Source organism: Poromitra crassiceps, assembly GCF_964638095.1.
Source record: "Poromitra crassiceps genome assembly, chromosome: 8".
NCBI lineage: Eukaryota > Metazoa > Chordata > Actinopteri > Beryciformes > Melamphaidae > Poromitra > Poromitra crassiceps.
Genome location: NC_139629.1, coordinates 13,938,282 through 13,959,410, shown reverse-complemented (window position 1 = coordinate 13,959,410; position 21,129 = coordinate 13,938,282). Strand labels below are relative to the sequence as shown.

Sequence of the window (21,129 nt, the reverse complement as noted above, 5' to 3'; positions counted from 1 at the left end):
GAAACACGCAGCATAAATAAGACCAGAATCGCAAAAGAAACCCCGTTTCTTGGGGTTTCTCAACCAAAACCCCAAGAAACGAGCGAGCCCATCCAGACTTGCCCAGCGGCCGCCAGCAGACAGGAGCAGCAGCAGCAGCAACTCGCTTGTGACACGCCCGCTGCAGCCAAGAAGAACACACACGGAGGGAGGAGTTTGAAGTAGAGGGGTGTTTCCTGCTGTTATGGAGGAAATTACTGTTCAAAACTATTGTTTAGATGTCTGACGTCTTACTGATGCCAAAAATGAATGGTTAAAGTGACTGTTCTATCGAATTTCACAAAAAGCTATTTATCTCAGCTTAAATTTTCAGACGCTGAAACCATGCTGTATTCAAGTGCTAATGCCTACATAACTACTAACTCTACAAACTAACTCTTTTAGACAGAGAAAGCACACATTCTATTAGTTCTTTTGAGATATTTTGTGTTCACAAAATCTTAGCAGAAAAGAATCCTCGGGTCTTGAAAGATGAGCCAGAATCCTCAAAAAAACCCTCTGGCAGAAGCTACCTACAGTAAAAAAAAAATGGCTGGCAGTGAATGTGTTAAGATGAACAGACCAATTAACCTAAACTTGCAATTTGAAATGTACATCTGTGTTTTCCTATGATGGTAAAACATGAATAATGATTGTGAGGAATCATTAACAGTCATTTGTGAACAGCAGAGTCTCCTGTAACCGTAACTGTAAATGCATAATATTCATTCTTTAAAGGTTAAACCGAGCAAATGTATATTATTCAGGATGATGACTATATCAAACAGCCCTCCACAACACCACTCTCTACCCTTCAGGTAGCTCTCAGTCTCAAAAAGGTTGGTGAACCCTGACTTACAGAAACACAACGAATGAGACTTTACTTTATTTTTACTTTATTGTCATTTAGCAGACGCTTTTATCCAAAGCGACGTACAACAGATAAAATACATCACACAATAAAACACAGCAGAACAATGAAAATAGATTAAAACAGACAATATGTGATCATGATAAAAATATGCATAGATAAAAGATGATCAGGAGTGCAGATTATTACAGTGTATAAAACAATTCAGGAGTCAAAGAGATGCAGTAGAGGGAGAGGTAGGAAAGTGGATAGTGAATAGATGTGTTTTTAGTTTTCTTTTAAATATGGGCAGAGATGTGGCCGTTCTAGCTGCGGGGGGGAGCTCATTCCACCAAGTCGGGGTGAGATCTGAAAAAAGTCTTGGTCGAGAGCGACCTGTAGTCCCGTGCAGGGAAGGAGGGGCGAGACCAACTATGTACTACCCCAGTGGTTCTCAAACTGTATTGGCTTCAGTTCCTCCTCTCCCTGATTTCTGAATCCAGGTACCCCTTTACGCCACGAAAGCATTTTGCTCAGAAAACGGCGAGAAAACTATAGCATATATGACGCAATGAATGAATGATACACCTTTTGAAAAATATAACATTACAAAATAAGAAGTGGAGTGAAAGAGATGCAATTAGTGCCTCCAGAGCAGATGTATTTTAACGTTTCATTTATTCTCATGATTTTTTTTTTTTTTTTTTTCTCTCGATTTTTTATCCCATTTTTATCCCCCATTTGTGCTAATTTTTATTTATTTATCCTGGTTGCTACTACACCCTCTGCCGATCTGGGGAGAGCCGAAACTGGGTCCATGCTTCCTCCGAGACATGGGCAGTTAGCCAGCCGCTTCTTTTCACCTGACAGAGGAAGCTTCACCGGTAGGACATAGCACGTGGGAGGATCATGCTATTCCAACCAGTTCCCCTCCCTCTGAACAGGCGCGCTTAACGACCAGAGGAGGAACCACATTAGCAACCAGGATATTGCTTGTTTTGGTCAAGGGGGTTCCTATATGAAGGAAACCCCTGGGAGGCACGGGGAGAACATGCAAACTCCACACAGAAAGGCCCTTTTGACGACCCCACCCGGGCGGTGGGCACTCGAATGGGCAATTGAAATATGAATGAAATACCATAAAATAACAAATAGCTTCATTTGGAAGGAATTTGAATGGAAAGATGAGGATTTTCAGGACTCATGACACCACACATATTTCGGGACTGTCTAAAATGAGGAGAATGAGGCAAAACATACACAAGGAAATTAAAAAAGCATTAAGTGCCCTAAGAACCATCTTATAACTTACTAGAAATATTACCAGAAGATGTAGAAAACAATAATCACACATTAATGCTGAGAGTCCTTCTGCTTATTACGATTATCTTATTATATTAAGAACAGCTTAAGGGCCTGTGTCCACCTAGCGTCTTTTTCCGACCGTTAAACCGTGGAAGTACGCTGGGAAGCGCTGATCTCAGCGCACAATATACAAGGAAGCACTAACGTTAGTTCAGTGCGGTAGTAGCTAGATAGCTGACAGCTAGCAAGCTGAAGCTAACAACACAGGTAGGCTACATTATTAAAAGCAGTAAGCACAACACTCAGCAGAAATATTAAGTGTCTAGCCAATCTGCTCCCACAATTGAGCCATTCTGTCTCTGTTGCGATAGTTTCTCCATATGATTAGTTGCCAGAAAAGGAGCACCCAACACCAGCGTCTTTCTGAAAAGTTAAATTATTTTCAGCTGGAAGCGCTGGGAGTCAGACGCACAAAAACGCTGGAGCGCTGTGAAAATAGACGCTGGGCGCAGCGCACTTTCTCTAGACGTCCGTGTGCGCCCACATACGCTCTCCCCCCATTGGAAACAACTGAAAAAAAAGGCTGGACCTGAGGAAAAGACGCTAGGTGGACACAGGCCCTAAGATGATCAGTCTCTTGGCTGAGACCGCAGCCCCCCACGGGAAGACAATGGAGGGAAAATGTTCAGGATGTTTACCAAATGGAAAACATAAGTATGAGACTACAATTAAAAACAGATAAGATGTATTGGTTTTTTTTTTATAAATGTTTTATTGATTCAAATTTTAACATACAGAAAGAAAACCCCAACCGCAAACATCTACAAAAAACACACAAAATACAAAATATTCCAAAACCTGAACTAGCGTATCAGCCAATAGAGCTTGTGACGCCATGTTTGTTGAATACAATATGCAACGATCTGATACCAGTGTGTTTATATATGATAGAGAATGGAATTTCACCATTCCTCATCCGCATTATAATGAATGGAACTTATATTTTTCTCCAACAATATATGTAAGGGATAATGTATATTGAGTCGGTGATTACGGGGGAAATAATGACCGACAGGTGGATTGAGCCCGACGCGCCAGCGGAGGGCTTAATCGTTCACCTGAAGGTCATTATTTCCCAGTAATCACTGCCTCAATATACATTATCCCGCTTAGAACACGGCCTACAACTAAATCATTCAATAATCTGACAAAAATAATTATTCAAATAGATTTTTTAATAGCGCTTTCAACGACAAAGCGGTTTCATTCATAATTGGCACACAAGACACCACAGCTGCAACTGGTTGGCCTAATTAGTAGTGTCTTGCTGACAAAAAGCTCTTATCAACTGATTAATCCAGGTGTGGCAGAGCAGCGGTCGGTTGTCGAGAAATAATGACCGGTGAATATTGTTGATTGACCAATCAGAATCGAGTATTCAAGAGAGCCGTGTTCTAAATATATATATACATGTATACTATTATCCAGCTGCTCCTGGACCACGGCCCCGACACGGCCCTGTTGACCGGTCACCCAGTGTCCGGATTAAGGAGCTCAGGGTCTTTGTGGACCAAGAGATGTCCTCACAGTCTGGCCCACGTGTGTCGGCTCAGGATTCACCAAGTGCTGCCTGGGCAAACATCGCCTGGACCAAGTCCACTCCCTACACTCTGATGAAGGACTTTGTGCTCTACCAAAACTGACTTGAACGACTGTCAGTTTGTGACATTTGTGTGTTTATTTCGAGGTACAGGAGAGGTTGAGGTGGACAGCAAATGTGTGGCAAATAGCAAGTGAGCTTTCTTTGAGCTAGTGACAGTTACACAGATAAGAATCATTCACACATCTAAAGGCATCCTGGCCGGGGCCATTTCTGAGGTGTCTGTCGCTGTGGCCTTCTTGATGGTTAAGATATGGATAGGTTTGTCTCTTCAAATCATTTGTGCATTTCCCAAATGGCTTCATCCTGGCACAGTACCAAAGCCTTTTAACTGACATTATGTCGAAGCACCTTGGCGGGTGTGAATGGGTTTATAGATGAGTGGCATGAGCCCAAACTGCCAGAAACACAGTCCAAGGCTGAGTCAGCCAGTCTGCATGGTGGGGAGGGAGTGTGTAAGCAGGCAGCCAGCAGCTGTCTGGGGAGTGTGTAAGCAGGCTGCCAGCAGCTGTCTGGGGTAAGCAGACCGCTTACCCCAAGCAGCTGTCTGTAAGCAGCTGTCTGTAAGCAGTGTGTTTGTGTTTACACGTGCATCTGTGCATTTAGCTAAGAGGACTTTTGTGTTATACAGCCAAACGTGCCTTCTTTCTTCACCAATGTTCTTAAGGCACAGCTCCAAATAAACTCTAAAAATATCTGAATTTAGAAACACGTTACTATCCTCACTATCTTTATTGGTCAGAAGATTATGTTACAGTAGGCTAAACGATAAGCACTCAGTGGAAACCCCCGGGGGGCACGGGGAGAACATGCAAACTCCACACAGACAGGCCCTTTTTGACGACCCCACCCGGGCGGTGGGCACTCGAGGACATGCGGACGGGCACGCATTCCTTCAGCGTTCACAGCGTCCCAGGTGGGAATCGAACCCAGGACCTTCGAGCTGTGAGGCGACGGCGCTTACCACTGCACCACCGTACCCCCCTGGCTCTTTATTTTCTGTTGAATCAAAGGTGTCGATGGCCCAAACATAAATCAGCCTTAAGCTACAGTCACACTCAGTCTGACAGCAAGCAAATAACCAGTGAAAATGACAGATCCTGCAGAGGAAGCTAAACAATGAACATAGTCAATAAAGCCATTAAGGAGAGCTGATGACATGGGACTGGAGTCATGTATATCTTCTTTATGGCAGTAGAGACCACCTCCTTCACACAATGGTTGACCCTCAAGGGCTGCTTAGCATCAATACTGTTGCCACTACAGATACATCAATACCGTGACTAAAAGGAACTCAAACAGACATCTACAATGGAAAGTAAAGTAGTAAACCACAATACCATGTCATAATAACTACAATACCATGTGATAAATACATAACAATACCCTGTGATAATAACTACAATGTCATAACTACAATACCATGTCATAACTACAATACCATGTCATAACTATGTCATAACTACAATACCATATCATAACTACAATACCATGTCATAAGTACAATGTCATAACTAAAATACCATGTCATAACTATGTCATAACTACAATACCATGTCATAACTACAATGTCATAACTACAATATCATGTCATAACTACAATGTCATAACTACAATACCATGTCATAACTACAATGTCATAACTACAATACCATGTCATAACTACAATGTCATAACTACAATACCATGGCATAACTACAATGTCATAACTACAATACCATGTCATAACTACAATATCATGTCATAACTACAATATCATGTCATAACTACAATGTCATAACTACAATACCATGTCATAACTACAATATCATGTCATAACTACAATGTCATAACTACAATACCATGTCATAACTACAATGTCATAACTACAATACCATGTGATAACTACATTGTTATAACTACAATGTCATAACTACAATGTCATAACTACAATACCATGTCATAACTACAATGTCATAACTACAATACCATGTCATAACTAAGACTGGCCCATTCCAAAAGGGGAGAGTGACAGGGGAAGTACTGTTAACACAGAAAACCACACTTTTCAAACAGCCTACACAACAAAACATTGTCACACTTGTGCAACATAAAGAAACAGAACATGGGGCATCCATGTTGAAACCTTTAGGATGAGGAAACATGTGAGAAAGGTTACAGAGTGTGGGGTTACTGTGAGTTTCAACAGCCCACTAGCAAACGTATGGTGAACACCACCACCAACTCAAGGAGGTGAACGGGCGGTTTCACAGTACTGTACCAGGATTCTTCTCACAGTGTTTCCCTTGTTTTTAGCAAGTGAAGCTTGACTTGTTTTTGTTGTCAGCACATCTGAAATCATTTGCCAGTAGGAATGTAAGGCATGAAAGTGGTCAAGAAATCCAATGAGGTCTGCATTTCCTCACAGCAAATCACAATTAGGGTTTTTTTTCTCCCTTTGGCGAGACCTTGATTCAAAGAGTGATTGTGATGTTTTTGCACCGATATTTAATATTGGCCGCACATGGTGTGCTGCTGGCTGATTAGAAACAAACACGAGAGCAGGGTTTAGGAGGAATATATACATATATATATCATCACTAGACACGCTAAGGGCTAATGTTGTCATTCGCATTAGCGCGGTTCGCGCTAACGCGGTTCGCGGTCTTAAAGGGATACACACACAAATGCTGCATCAGGTATCAATGGGTTAAAAGCAGTGGGCTTTGAAGTAGGGATGGGCATCGAATTTCGAATTTTCGAATAATCGTTGTTATTATCAAGGTCGACTTTTATTATTGAAATTCGAAATTCGAAATTCGAAAAAAAAAAAAAAAAATTGAGTGAAATGTTGCATTGTCTCCCCTGATTCTAAGTATAGTCAAATCGCTTGGTTTGAGCAAGTAAAACAATTTTTATAAGCATTTTAAGCAAGGTTTATGGAAAAATGAATGGCGGATGAAATCCCATGAAGAGGGAGAGGGGGTGACTTTGGCACCCCTTTGGCACTCAGACCTGAGCCTACTAAATATTTAATGAACCACTCATGATTGTCAAAACTGTTTTTTATTTTCGAAAATGTCAATGTCATGTAACATGTTCTTTACTTCAGTGGTGCAATGCTTGTTTGAGCTAAAAATCCACAGCAGAAGCTTTTTATATTAATTAATAAAGCCGTAGACTTAGAATCAGGGGAGACAATGCAACATTTCACTCACAAAAAAAAAAAAAAAAAAAAAAAAAATTACATTTTTATTTTTATTTTCGAATTTCGAATTAAATTCGAATTTGGCCAGCGAATTTCGAATAGTGTTTTTGCTAGAAATGCCCATCCCTACTTTGAAGCCACAGCGCTGTGACAACTCCACGATGAGGAGAACAGGAGCGGAGCGGCTCGGCCACAGACGCTTCTTCTTCCCTAGAGCAAAGCTGCATGTCCTGGTGTGGGAGGTGCAGGATGGAAGGAAACGCTTGGATGATGTTAGGCCGAGCGCCAGACACAAGTTGGCGGTGGCACTTTGCCAGTTCCTGATATCCAAAGAGGGTGCGGCCAACCTCCCCAATCGCCGCCATGCATCACTGCGCTGACTGACAGCTCTATGTTGATGACTATGTATCTAACAGGAGCGTTCCAATAGAGAGGCAAAGTGACCGCCTACTTCCTGCTTCAGCACTGTACCAGAGGTTTTCGTCCACAATTTATTTTCCCATAGACATTTCGTAAAATGCGTATAAAAAGAGTTTTACTGGTTCAAACCAAAACGTTCAGCTAACGCTATAATCGGGGGAGACCATAGAACATTTCACTGGGACCAAAACGTATAAAAAAAAAATCGGGTTTAAAGAAAATATATATATATTTTTTTTGGTCTGAGTGAAATGTTCTATGGTCTCTCCCGATTATAGCGTTAGCTGAACCGTTTGGTTCGACGAAGTAAAACTATTTTATAAGCATTTTACGAAATGTCTATGGGAAAATAAATGGCGGATGAAAATCTCTGGTACAGTGCTGAAGCAGGAAGTGACGTTCCACTTTGCCTCTCTATGCAGGTTAAAGCGCCCGGCATGGTTTTGCGCAGCCACGACTTGGAGCCTTGCCGCCGACGAGCGGCGACAGCGAGACTGTGCATACTCGCACGTAACTTAAGGGACAAGCGTAAGGGACAAGCACGTTAAATGAGGAAATGGCATTTCCTCATTCCTCACAACAATGAATTGACGGCGCAGAGTCACATTTTCGACATGCTGCACGCCCCCTACGCCGAGCTGCGCCGAGAGGACACCCAGCTGCGGCGACCCCCTCGGCGCAGTCAGCGCCGCCGATTTCGCTTGAGCATCATTTGCACTTTAGGGGCAACACAGACAGGCAGTGTTAGTATTGATCAATTACACAATCAATATGCAATCAAACAAAAATAGTGGCCAACACTCTCTGTCATATTCAAATTATAAGATTTGCCCAATATATCAGCAACCCAATATATCAGTCTAACACTGATCATGATCCAGGGCAGTTCAAACCAGGACAGTGGAAAGTTGGCCTGCCAAGAAGTGGAAAATTGAGGAGGCTGTTTTCCCAGAATTGCGTAATTTTTCTCGAGAGCAATCAGTTTCTTTCTTCAGCTCCAAAACACATGACACATGACTAGCAACAACCAGGCATCTTAGGCTGTAGAATAACTAGATGGTTTGTCTTGATAAAATCACTTCTTGCCCATCTTGTGTTTTTTGCAGCTCGTCGTCTTCTATACGTCGTGTGTATAATTCTGTTCATTGATTATTTAGTTAGATCTAGCTAGACATATTCTCTGTAAAGTCCTCTGAGACATGCTTGTGAATGTGTGCTTGAATTCGGGCTACGGTGGCGCAGTGGTAGCGATGTCGTCTCGCACTCTCAGCAAGAAGGTCGTGGGTTTGATTCCCGCCTGCGCGTGCCTGGTGAATGGTAAATGGACTGCATTTATATATTTATATAGCGCTTTTATCCAATGTGCCTACACACACCGAGGGCGGCAAGCTGCCATGCAGGGTGCTGGCACAGCCATCAGGAGCAATTTGGGGTCAGTGTCTTGCCCAAGGACACTTCGACATGCCGGACATGTGGAGGAGCCGGGGATCGAACCACCGACCTTCTGATAGTGGAGGACGCGCTAGTACCTCCTGAGCCACAGCCGCCTGGTGCCCAGGTGGGGTACAGGTACAGTACCGGTAACGGAGATTTACTAGGAATTATTAGATAATGGTATTATCCTGCTATTATTACTCCTCCTGAGGCTAGGGGGTGCTGTGACTGCAGTACAGTGTCCTTGTATGACTTCCTGTTAAGAGTCTATAAGAGCTTTGAATGATTTTTAAGCTTGTTTCATGAACATGAAGTAAAAACCGTCAAGGAGGATGACACAAGAAAGGGGCTTATTTCCATTCTGGTCCTTTGTGTTTAAAAGTTGTTCCCTGGACCCTTCACTGCAGCTGCCCCACCGCTCCTGGCCTGACCATGGAGGAGGACGAGCCAGGATGGGTCAAATGCAGAGAACACATTTCACAGCACGCCAATTGTGCGTGTGTGTGTGAGTGTGTGTGTGTGTGTGTGTCTGTGTGTGTGTGTGTGTGTGTGTGTGTGTGTGCGTGCGTGCGTGCGTGTGCGTGTGCGTGTGTGTGTCGTAGATAAAGACGGGGTTGTCCATCCGGGTTCACTTGATATAAATAAACAAACTTGACTTGAAAACCGTTGGTTTGGATCCAAGTCATGAGGACAGTGCTCATCCTTAAACTATATGTGAAGTACTCACTATTGGACTCACTATTGTACTCACTATATACTCACTATGTACTCACTATTAGGGCTGTGGCGATTCACTTATCTCCCGATTCGATACTATCACGATTCTTGGGTGCCGATTCGATTTATATTGCGATTCTTAAATATTGCGATTCTACGATTATTGCGATTCGATATTACGATTTATTGCGATTTTTGTTTCTTTTTTTCTTTTCTTTTTTCAGTTTGTTTGTTTTTTTACACTAGATTAGAACATGGGAAAAGTTGAATCATACACTAGAGACTGTATATTATATATCATGAGTAGGGCTGAGCGATATAGTTAAAAACAGGGGCGGACTGGGATCATAATTCAGGCCGGGCATTAGATACCAAGCAGGCCAGGCCGATATGGGCCAACGCGCGTGAAATTTGGGCCGTTTGAAGCCAGATTTGGGCCGTTTGAAGTCCAATTTTACAATGAGATGCACCCACTTTAACCCTGAAGTGTAATTATTACTAGTTCAGACTAACTAATAAAGTAATAAAACCACTAGTAAACCAGTAGGCGGCGCCTGGCCTGCTGTTCAGTGAGTGGCCTGACTGCAAGCACCCAATTTTTTTTTTTTTTTTTTTTTTTTTTTTTTTTTGCGATTATCGATTCTGGAATAAAAGATCGATCCAAAAAATCGTGACATTAAAAATCGCGATACTTAGGTGAATCGATTTTTTCCCCCACCCCTACTCACTATGTACTCACTATTACTCACTATGTACTCACTATGTACTCACTGTGTACTCACTATTGTACTCACTATGTACTCACTATGTACTCACTGTGTACTCACTGTGTACTCACTGTGTACTCACTATGTACTCACTATGTACTCACTATGTACTCACTATGTACTCACTATGTACTCACTGTGTACTCACTGTGTACTTACTATGTACTCACTGTGTACTCACTGTGTACTCACTATGTACTCACTATGTACTCACTGTGTACTCACTGTGTACTCACTGTGTACTCACTATGTACTCACTATGTACTCACTGTGTACTCACTATGTACTCACTATGTACCCACTATGTACTCACTGTGTACTCACTGTGTACTCAGTCACTATGTACTCACTATGTACTCACTATGCAAACTGCTTTTGCGGTTACTCTTGTTCGTCTCTATTAGGTTTTTTAATTTGAATAGATAATTAATCACAATGGTCGATGCCATCGTCCATCGTCAGGATCTGTAAAGTTAAGGTTATTTGTTTTGCGCCTGTCAATATTGCTGGTAGTGATAGCCTACTGTTTGAGTCGCCTGGCTCTGTGACATGACGTAGAGCTCAGCTGTCCACTCCTGTTGTTGTGAACGTGCATTGCAGCAGCACCGGCGCAGCCAAACGGCACCGATACGACTTCATAAATCAGCAATTAGCCCCCCCCCCCTGCCCGATGACGATGCCATCGACGATGTTTCACTGTAGAACCATCTCGATGGCTGACATCACGATGGGTGACATCGCACAACCCTAGTCTCTATAGTTTCTGTGATACAGTACTAATACTACACACAGTCACACACATTGAATTAGTAGCAATCTCATCACATGCGCTTGGTTTATAGGGTGGAGACTCTGAAGACAATGCACCATAGGCAGTTCTTACCAGCTCAGTGGCCTTGTGGTTTGAGTGTCCGCCCTGAGACTGGGAGTTTGGTGGTTCGATCCCCGGCCGAGTCATGCCAAAGACTATAAAAATGCGACCCATTTGCCTCCCTGCTTGGCACTCAGCATCAAAGGGTTGGAATTGGGGGGTTAGATCACCATATGATTCCCGAGCGCGGCACTGCTGCTGCTCACCGCTCCCCCAGGGGATGGGTCAAATGCAGAGAACAAATTTCGCACACTCAGGTGTGTGACAATCTTTGGGACTTTACCTTTACTTTACCTTTACTTTACTTTATCTTCTTCTTCTGTGGTGTTTATTATGGCAGTTGCATCCTTGGGGTGAGGTGGGGTGAGGTGACGTCGGGTTTTAATTTTCAGGCCCGTTGAGAACTCTACCCCAGCCTGGCGTGCCAGCTATCAAACCATGTCAGGCTAATCTCAATCTAAAAGTGCAGTGCATTGTTTTGGGTGGCAGGAAGGAAGTGGAATGCGTGTGCATTTTCTTTTCAAAACAAAAGCCCCACAGTGCTGCCAGTAAAATAAGAGCAGTTCAAAGTTTTATTGGTCTCATGCCAAGGTACATTGTACAGTAAAAGCAGAGAAATGAGGGTCCGACTAGCAGTGTTTTCCCTAGAAAAATGTTCAGGCCTGGAGGGATTTCGAAACGTACCCCGACCGCAACGGTGGGGGCCCTCGCTGGCGACGCTAAACTTTGAGCTAACCTGTTCGCATCTATGTTGGCAATGGCATCCCAAGTATCATCATCCTATTATGGGATGCGATGCAAAGAGTTGTATTATGGGATGTGCGTTTCCCAGGCAACGACGCACAATGACACATTTTGGAACAGCGCTGCACGCTGGCACAATGCTCCTAAAAGCAAAATGCTTATTGTTTTGAACGATTTGGCATCTTTTATTACTGTCAACACTGTCAACACCAGCATTGTTGTATTGTAATAATATGCCATAAAGGTTTATTGACATTTTGGGGAGAGCAGAAAAAATATATATATTTTGTTTTTGCAAAAAAAAAAATCTGGCCTGGCGGGGGCGCTGTTGGCTCCGCGTCCAAGGCAGATTAATGGTAGGGGAACCACTGCCGACTAGGGCAGGGCAGACCGTGCATGGCGTGCAAAACTGCGAAATATGTCTACATATTTGATATTGTGGGGAAAAAACAGCAGAAATATCACGATATTCAATATTATTGAAGACTAGAGATCATCTCGGCCACGCAGCCGTGACCCCCCCCCCCCCCCCACCTAACCTACTCTACCACCACAAATAGAGTTCTGTTCTGTTCTGTGGGAAACACTCATAGTAAGCACATCCTTATGAAACCAAGACCCACACCACAGATGAGCACGTCATGCATAGACACACACACACACACACACACACACACACACACACACACACACACACACACACACGCACTCTCTCTCTCTCTCACACACACCCACGCGCACACTCTCTCACACACATACACACACACTCTCTCTCACACACACACACACACACACACACACCCACACACAGACACTCAACACACACTCTCACACACACACACACACACACTATCTCTCTCTCACACACACACACCCAGTAGTACCCACACACACACACACACACTCTCTCTCTCACACACACACACACCCACGTGCACACTCTCTCTCTCTCACACACACACACACATACTCACACACACACTCACACACACACTCTCTCTCTCACACTCTCTCTCTCTCTCTCTCTCTCTCTCACACCCACACCCACACACACACACACACACACACACACACACACACACACCCACACTCACACACACTCTCTCACACACACACACACACACACACACACACACACACACACACAAACACTCTCTCTCTCTCTCTCTCTCACACACACACACACACACACACACACACACACACACACACACACAAAGTGATCTTGCATGCTGCATGCCATGTGGCAGTATTACCTTCAGTGGACGATGAATCAGTGCAGCGATAGTGATCACGGGGCTATGAAGGTATGCTGCAGATACTCCATGTTGTCAAAATGCCATAGTTCAAAAATACTAACACATTGACAGGGAAATGCTGAGTATGGAGAAAAATAAGTGCTGACTGCGTCAATATTCACACCCAAATAGTTGGAACTCACACGTGGTTTAGTTGCAAACACACACATACACACACACACACACACACACACACACACAGAGACACAGACACGCACACAGAGGAAGACAATGTAACAGATACATCTACACTACATTATCTGGTGTCCATTCTTCAGTACAGTCCCCCACACTGACACTCACAATCAGCCTTCAATGATCACCATGAACACTTGTAGCCCAGGCCTTTACCAAGTGTGCCAACCTGAATGCACACTCTGTGCTTTCCACTCACTTCATAATTTTCTAACACACTTTGAAACTGTAAACTGAGATCTGTAGTTCACTTCCAACTGCAGAACTGGACAATATGCTTACGCCCTTACAGTACATCTTCTCATAGAGACTATTGTAATGCACTTTTCTCCTCGCTTAGTAAGTTTGCCCTTGGTCGTCGACTCTGCAGGCAATTCAGAATGCTGCTGCAACAAATACTTACTAGATCTAACAGACGTTCTTACATCACCCCCTTACTCATATCTCTCTTGCCAATCGGATTCAGTTGAAAATGATCATTCTTTGTCACGAACATGGCCATCATGATCCTGCATATGTCTAATTCACCTCCACTTAGCTCCTCGCTCTCTACGGTCAGTCACCATTTAAATCAACTGTCGGTCGCTCGTACTCGCCGACAGACAGACCCCTGCTTACAGTATGGAGCTTTCCAGGTCAGCTAAAGACACACTTGTTTAGACAGGCCAATCAGAATCAGAATCAGAATCACTTTATTCTGTGTGCACCAAGTCTGCATTTTATGTATTTACTGTTCTTCTTATTGTGTATTGAGTATTTTTATGATGTATTGTGTATGTTAGTTTGTGGCTTGAGTATTTTTATGATGTATTGTGTATGTTAGTTTGTGGCTTGAGTATTTTTATGATGTATTGTGTATGTTAGTTTGTGGCTTGAGTATTGTTATGATGTATTGTGTATGTTAGTTTGTGGCTTGAGTATTTTTATGATGTATTGTATGTTAGTTTGTGGCTTGGGTGATCACTTTTTTTTTATCTTTTTTCTATTCTAAGGGCAGAAGTTGGAGGTTTTTGCAAAACGGTAAACACAACTCACTACTTTACACTCCGTTTGCAATTTAATAACACACTTCTAGCAAACTGTAAACATTGGTCTCTACATTGCTACACTATTGTCCCAATTGCATTTCCACAATGACAAATCAGAGCTTGAGCACTATAAATAGGCCACATGGAAACACTGGGTATGGACAATTACAATGACAACGATAGAGACACTGCATGAAATAGGCCATGCCCATCATGGGGGAAAGCTCTCCATTCACTTCAATACACCAGCGTCATTTTCCTTGAATTAAACATAGCTAAAAGCTGTTGTGTGGTGGGCTGCGGACACAACAAATGTAAAAAAAAAATCGCCAATTAAAGTTTTTTTGTACTCTCTCAAAACAAGAAAGCCATTGAGAATTGGTGAGAAGAAAAATGTGGATCTAGCTGTCAAGGAAGTAAGTTGGAGTGTTCATCTTCCGTATATATGATCTTTGTGTGCAACACGTGACCTAGGAGAACGCCAGGATTGGGGGGGGGGGGTTTGTTTCCCCCCGTTTTGGGCGTGGTTTCTGAATGATGATGCGCTCCGCAGTGTCTCTATAGCCCTTTTCCCACATGCGCTTTGTACCGCAAAATGACCGGAACGTGGTGTAATGCCTGCATGTGAGAAAGGCGCTGTGCCGGTATAAGCGCGACCCCGTCGTCCCCGACATTTCACCACTTTCGACCTAGTCAGAAGAGCGGTATGCTCTTAAGGGGACGCAAGTGGAAACGGTTCCAGTCATTTTCCGCGACAGCGGTCCTTCAATCATGGGCGAGGAGTAGCCTACACACGTTGCTTAATGTTCCAGCGGGCATAATCTAATCATTCGCGCACATTAAAGCAAACTGGCGAAATGATCTTGTGATAGCCTAATAAGAGCAGTGTCAGCTTGCTGATTTCCGAAGGCAACCCCGGACACATCAAACGAAGCCAGTCTGCTTTCTCTACATACATACAAGCGTTGAGCAGCTTGCAAGCCTTTCTCGCTGTGTCTGTCCTGTGGCTGCTGCTCTCGAGCAGAGAGGGGAGGGGGAAATCGGCTGTGTTGATTACGCTGGCGGCTTGACGCTGCTCTTAAGTCAAACGAGTGTGATTTATTGTGTGACAACTGACAAGCGAACTTATTTCGAGTTTTGCCGACCCCCCAAATAAGCTCCCCCCTCCCCCCGCCCCCCCAACATACAGGAAAATTCGCTGATAGATTCCCACATGCGCGAGCAGAAGTGTGAAGGGAAATGTCCGATATTGACTTACAGGTAATTTTCCGGTACGCATGTGGGAAAACGGCTCATGAAGGCCGCTTTTTGTGCTGCCAGTAGGTGGTGGCACTATTCCTAATTGCACATAATTCAGCACTCCGTTGGGTTCCCCTAAGCACACTCCCCGATTTTGAAGTCGATCAGATGAACGATTCTCAAGATAAACCGCTTTTTGTTGCCAGTAGGTGGCGCTGTGCCGAATTGCACAGAATTCAGCTCCCTGCACTCCGTTGGGTTCCAAGCGCACTTCCCGATTTTGAAGTCGATCGGATGAACGGTTCTCAAGATAAACCACTTTTTGTGTTGCCAGTTAGGTGGCAACTGCTTTTCTTCCGGGTTTTACGCGAGAAGCGCGTTCATGTTGGTCATGAGCAGCAGAGCGAGCAGAGCCCAGGGCCAGCCCAGAAAGGTTGAGAGCTGCACGCCATTGTTATGATGCGAAAAGGGTGGGCTACTTGTGTAAAATAACGTTACTTCATATCTAAATAAAAGCCAAAATCGGACTGTAATAGTACCATAGCAGAGAGATAACAATCCGAGCAGCCTGGTATCCAGTTTGAAGCTTCACATAAACAAGGAAGTGAGGACGCGGAAGCTGCGTTCCTGCGGCCATGCACATTCATGGATGCATGTTCATGGACCCCCAGAAAATACAGCTTAAATACGGCTCTTGGTGAAAAAAAAGGAAAATTAGCTCATGAAAACATATTTGATGATTAAAAGAGTCGTTTTTGACTTTGAGTGACACCCGGAAGATTTTTCCCTGGGCTTAACAGCTGCTGCTTTCCCCGTGTAACTGGATGAGAATTTCTCTTTCTGGGCCGCACGGCATCACGTGACTTGCAATACCGAGCTTGGGCACCATGTTCAATTTGCTTCATAGCCCGGTGCTATTCCTGGGGGTTCCCAGCAGCGCACTCCCCAAGTCTGAAGTCGATCGGAGGAGCGGCTCTCGAGATAAACCACTTTTTGTGTTGCCAGTAGGTGGCGCTATGCCGAATTGCACAGAGGCAGGTTTCAACCTTGCAAAAACAAGGAGCAGAAATAGCATAACAATGTTAATTAATCCAAACATCATGTGATCCTAGAGCCATACAACACTGCACACTGGATCATATTTCTGGACACTGTCCACAACAGACCACTCCCTAATGACCCATGACTATGTTATCATCTGGGACAATGTTAGTGGCAAAGCAGCCTGGTGGGAACTAACTTAGTTCCCACCAGGCTGCTTTGCCCCCCGACTGGTTCACACTCAATCTCCCCCCACACTCTCCGCTCTTCAATCCTATTGAAGAATTATTCTTCTCTGCATGGCGTTGGAAGGTGGATGATCACCAGCCCCATCAACACATAGCCTTTCTGCAGACAATGAGACATGGATCAGGGGTCATGCCAGGCCAGGCCAGGCCTGGATACGGCACTCCAGGCCATACTTTCCAGGCTGCCTCGCTCAAGAAGACATTGCATGTGGTGTGGATAAAGTCTTACCAGACCCACAAAGAAGAGCAGATTTAGCCCTTTTTTTCCCCCCACCACACATGTTTTTGTTTTCTTCGACTGCACTTTTGTTGTTTGTGTAAACAAAAATAATCACTTTTTCCGCTTATTATTTGTATTGATAGTGTGTTGTGTTAGGGAATACACATCCATACTTTACACATGTGTAAGTGTGTTTACTACATGTATGACCAAACTTTAGTGCAAACTGCTATGCCGTGCAGACCGAGAAAGAAACGGCCACATCATGGTGCACTGTGTGTGCTTATTCAAATGGCGAAGAGTTCTGCAGGAATTGTTTGCTTTTGCAAGAGAGGGACAATGTTTTGCTGCTTTGGTGTAAGGTTTTGTGGTGAGCGTGCAGAGACTAGAGTTTTGTGGGGAAAATAGCCTCGACAGTGCCTAAGCAGAAAAGACTGTGCACACATGCAAACGACAGTGAGAGCCTGCTCAATAACTGTGTGGAGAACATCAATATACAACATCAATAATAGTACACCATGCAAATTGATCTAATGTTATATATAATGCATTCCAACTGAAGAATATCAGAGAAGTTTAGACAGCTTTGTTGTCTGTCCAAGTGTGGTCCATAGATACAGTCAATGGTAGGTAGGTGCCAGTGGATTATTTGGGGGTCTGTATAAGTTACACAGACACACACACACACACACACACACACACACACGCACACACACACACACGCACACACACACATGTTTACGAGCATGCTCAGACACAAAGGGCAGCCAAGTGTGGGGAAAACAAACCATTCCCATTAAAAGCTACAGTACATCCGTCCGCTTCAGAGGGAAACACGGGGCGTACAGACAGGCTCCAGGCTGTAATATGACACCTTCCAGTTTGAACCTACTTTCTCCAGGTTTCCCACTCCCAGTATGTGAGCTATGCAGGTTAGCACAAGCACAGGTAAGAAAGCCAGAGGGAAACCCAAGTCACCCTGTAGGCATTCCGTTCTCTCTTTCTTTCTCTGTAGCCTCCTGCTATCCTATCCTCACACACACACACACACACACACACACACACACACACACACACACACACACACACACACACACACGTCTCAGACAGAGGCTCTCAAACTTCTTCACGTCAAAGTCCCCTAAGCTTCCACCAATTAGACCACGGACTGAATAAGGTTTTGTCCCAGGGTGCCCTATCTGATAAGAGTTTTGCTTTTACATGTTTTATTACAGAAAGTGTATGAAACCCATGGCCAAAATAGACATACATTCCGCCATTGTGTTACTACGGATGGAATTATAGTGAAATGATTGTTCCCCTTTTGGCTGGGGACCCCCTGGAACCCCCTCAGGGACCCCTGGGGCCCCCCGGACCCCCATTTGAGAACCACTGGTCTATATATCTCTCCTTGTACATCCATCCATCCATCCATCCATCTACTGTATGTATCTATCTATCTATCTATCTATCTATCTATCTATCTATCTATCTATGTCTGTCTGTCTGTCTGTCTGTCTGTCTGTCACCACTCTTTCCAGTGAATACATGTGTTTCTCCCCAGGATGCCTGATGCAGTCTGGATGCAACAGCACTGGTCAGTGAAACTTGCTTGCCTGCTGCTGTGTATACATTTTACACGGTTCCTACTTGAGGCTGCAGCTGTCTTTTCTATCATACAAATAACAGCGCGTCCCATGCAAACACCGACCACCATTTAATTGACACTGGATGTAAAAACGTAGGTCTATTCCTCACCGGTTGCTCATCGTCGCCCTCCTCCAACTGTGCTGCTGCTGCTGCCGGCGCCGCTTCGCCCTCTGCACCGCTGTCCGCTGCGGGCTCCACCAGCCTCTCCACGCAGTCGGAGCCGAGCGAGGAGCTCTTGTGGTGGGACTGCACCAGCTGGGCCACCGTGGACTTGCTCGGGCTGGTGGAGGAGCAGCCGTGCTTCACGGACCGCGGCTTCTCGTCCGCTTTGCCGCAGAGCTGAGCCTCCTCACCCGCGTGGTCCGAAGTACGCGCCGGAGCGGAGCAGAGGAGGTCGGGCTGCGAGGAGGAGATGACCCGGTCCAGCAGCACGGTGCTCTGCCGCTTCTTCTTGAACAGCCACAGCCCGCGCTGCTCCTTCTTGTCGCCGGGCTCGGGCTGGCCTCTGGCGGGCAGCTTGGGGCTGAGCAGAGGCTTGGCTTTGGCTTGGAACTGTTTCCACATTGTGTTGTGGTGGGACGGGCTCTCACTCTCGTCCTCCTCGCTCCTCTCCATGCCCTCCTCTCTGCTGCTGTGCTGTTAATTACAACCAGCCAGCGCCGAAGAGAACCGAGGCGATGCTGCTGTCACGCTGACGGACGAGCACGGCACGCGCTCTGGTGACAGAAATGGCATAATCTGTATTTAATCTCCGGGATTTAATCATCTGGATTTCGCTGAGCACGAAAAACACCGTTTAACCACTGCGCGCGACCTGCAGCTTCTCTGTCGGACGTCCCTACACATTTTTACAACATATATACTGCGCATGTGCCACAGTTGTGGACACAACTATAAAGATTTTATGGCTGTATTTTTACTGCAAAAGTTTGAAGTTTAAAGGTGTAGTCCCGAGGGAATAGATTATTATTACCATTTCAAATCAAGGACTCCAAATTATTATGCACGAGACCACAGACCATACCAGACGCCTATTTTGAACAGAAGGAACCTATAGGGAAACTCACCTGAGACGATTTTGATCAATATATTGCTCAGTATGATTTTGTTAGGTTAGCCTAACGGTCCATGAGAGGAGAAAACAGTGGAGAGTGACACACCTCTTCCTCTCATAGTGCTATCTAGGAAGTGGACGAAAAGTGAAATTCAACAACTCCTCCTTTGCCCTCCTTTTGCCAAGCACCCACTCTCAACCCAGTGTTTTCACATACTGTACATGAGTAGTACTCAAATCAAGCTACACACTTAATTAGGCAGCCATGGAATTATGATTAATAGGCTATTAACAATAATAATATTAATAACAACAACAACAACAACAACAGTAATAATTATGTAATCATAATAATAAACTGAGAAAGTAATAATAACAATGTCATCATAATAATAAACTGAGAAAGCATTGGTAACTTGGTATTTTATTATCAAGGCTTTCACATTTCTTTCTGCATGTGAACATCCATTGACATTTTGACTGCATCCACTGCGGCAAGTCTTAATAAATAAATAAGGGACAGAAATACAGATTGTTATTATGCTTTGCATTATGCAATCTCTCTCACCTACACACACACACACATCACACACACACACACACAGAGTCAAAGGCGAACTCATAAAATGTGCCATGGAAGCCTAATTACAGGATCGTCCAGTAGAGTGCTTGAGATGACGACACTCTACTCTGACCCGTGATCTGATCAAGATCTTGTGCGAATACAGCTGCCTTGCAAGGTCAACTCTAAAAAGAAAAACTCTTGTGTTCAGAATCATAATGATTGTACAGTGCAATACATTGATATAGGTTTTCATAAAGATGAGGCTCAAAATAAAGACTTAATTGTCTATATTTATCTTGGCTTATGCCAGCAAATCTGGTGATGACAATGAAAGAATACACTTATCTGCAAACTTTCAGCAGTCAGTGCATATTAAACTCAATGAATGAGAGGCTGTGATCATTTTTAGGCTACACATTTAATTGAAAACATACTTGGAAATCAACTGTGAAATAAGATAAGGTGCAATCTACTTCCTACTTATAGCTTAGCTATAGGCTACTCACTTGGCTAATAAGGACCGCATAAAAAAAGCAACATTTCAGCAAGGTTTGTACAACAGCGCATGACTTCACCCTGTTCAAAATGCATCTCCCAGTGAATGGCATATACGCATCC

General features: G+C 44.2%; 1 protein-coding gene across 1 annotated transcript in view; it reads right to left on the bottom strand.

Moving 5' to 3' along the window:
* Positions 1–20,048, bottom strand: part of mctp1b (multiple C2 domains, transmembrane 1b) — a 61,473-nt gene extending 41,425 nt beyond the window's left edge. The window contains exons 1-2 of the mRNA XM_083642339.1: positions 19,960–20,048; positions 19,001–19,608 (exon numbers count right to left, since the gene is read on the bottom strand). Of these exons, the coding sequence (XP_083498465.1) occupies positions 19,001–19,507 (507 nt within the window). The 5' untranslated portion in view covers positions 19,508–19,608; positions 19,960–20,048. The remainder of the gene's footprint in view (positions 1–19,000; positions 19,609–19,959) is intronic.
* Between the last annotated feature and the right edge of the window lie 1,081 nt (positions 20,049–21,129).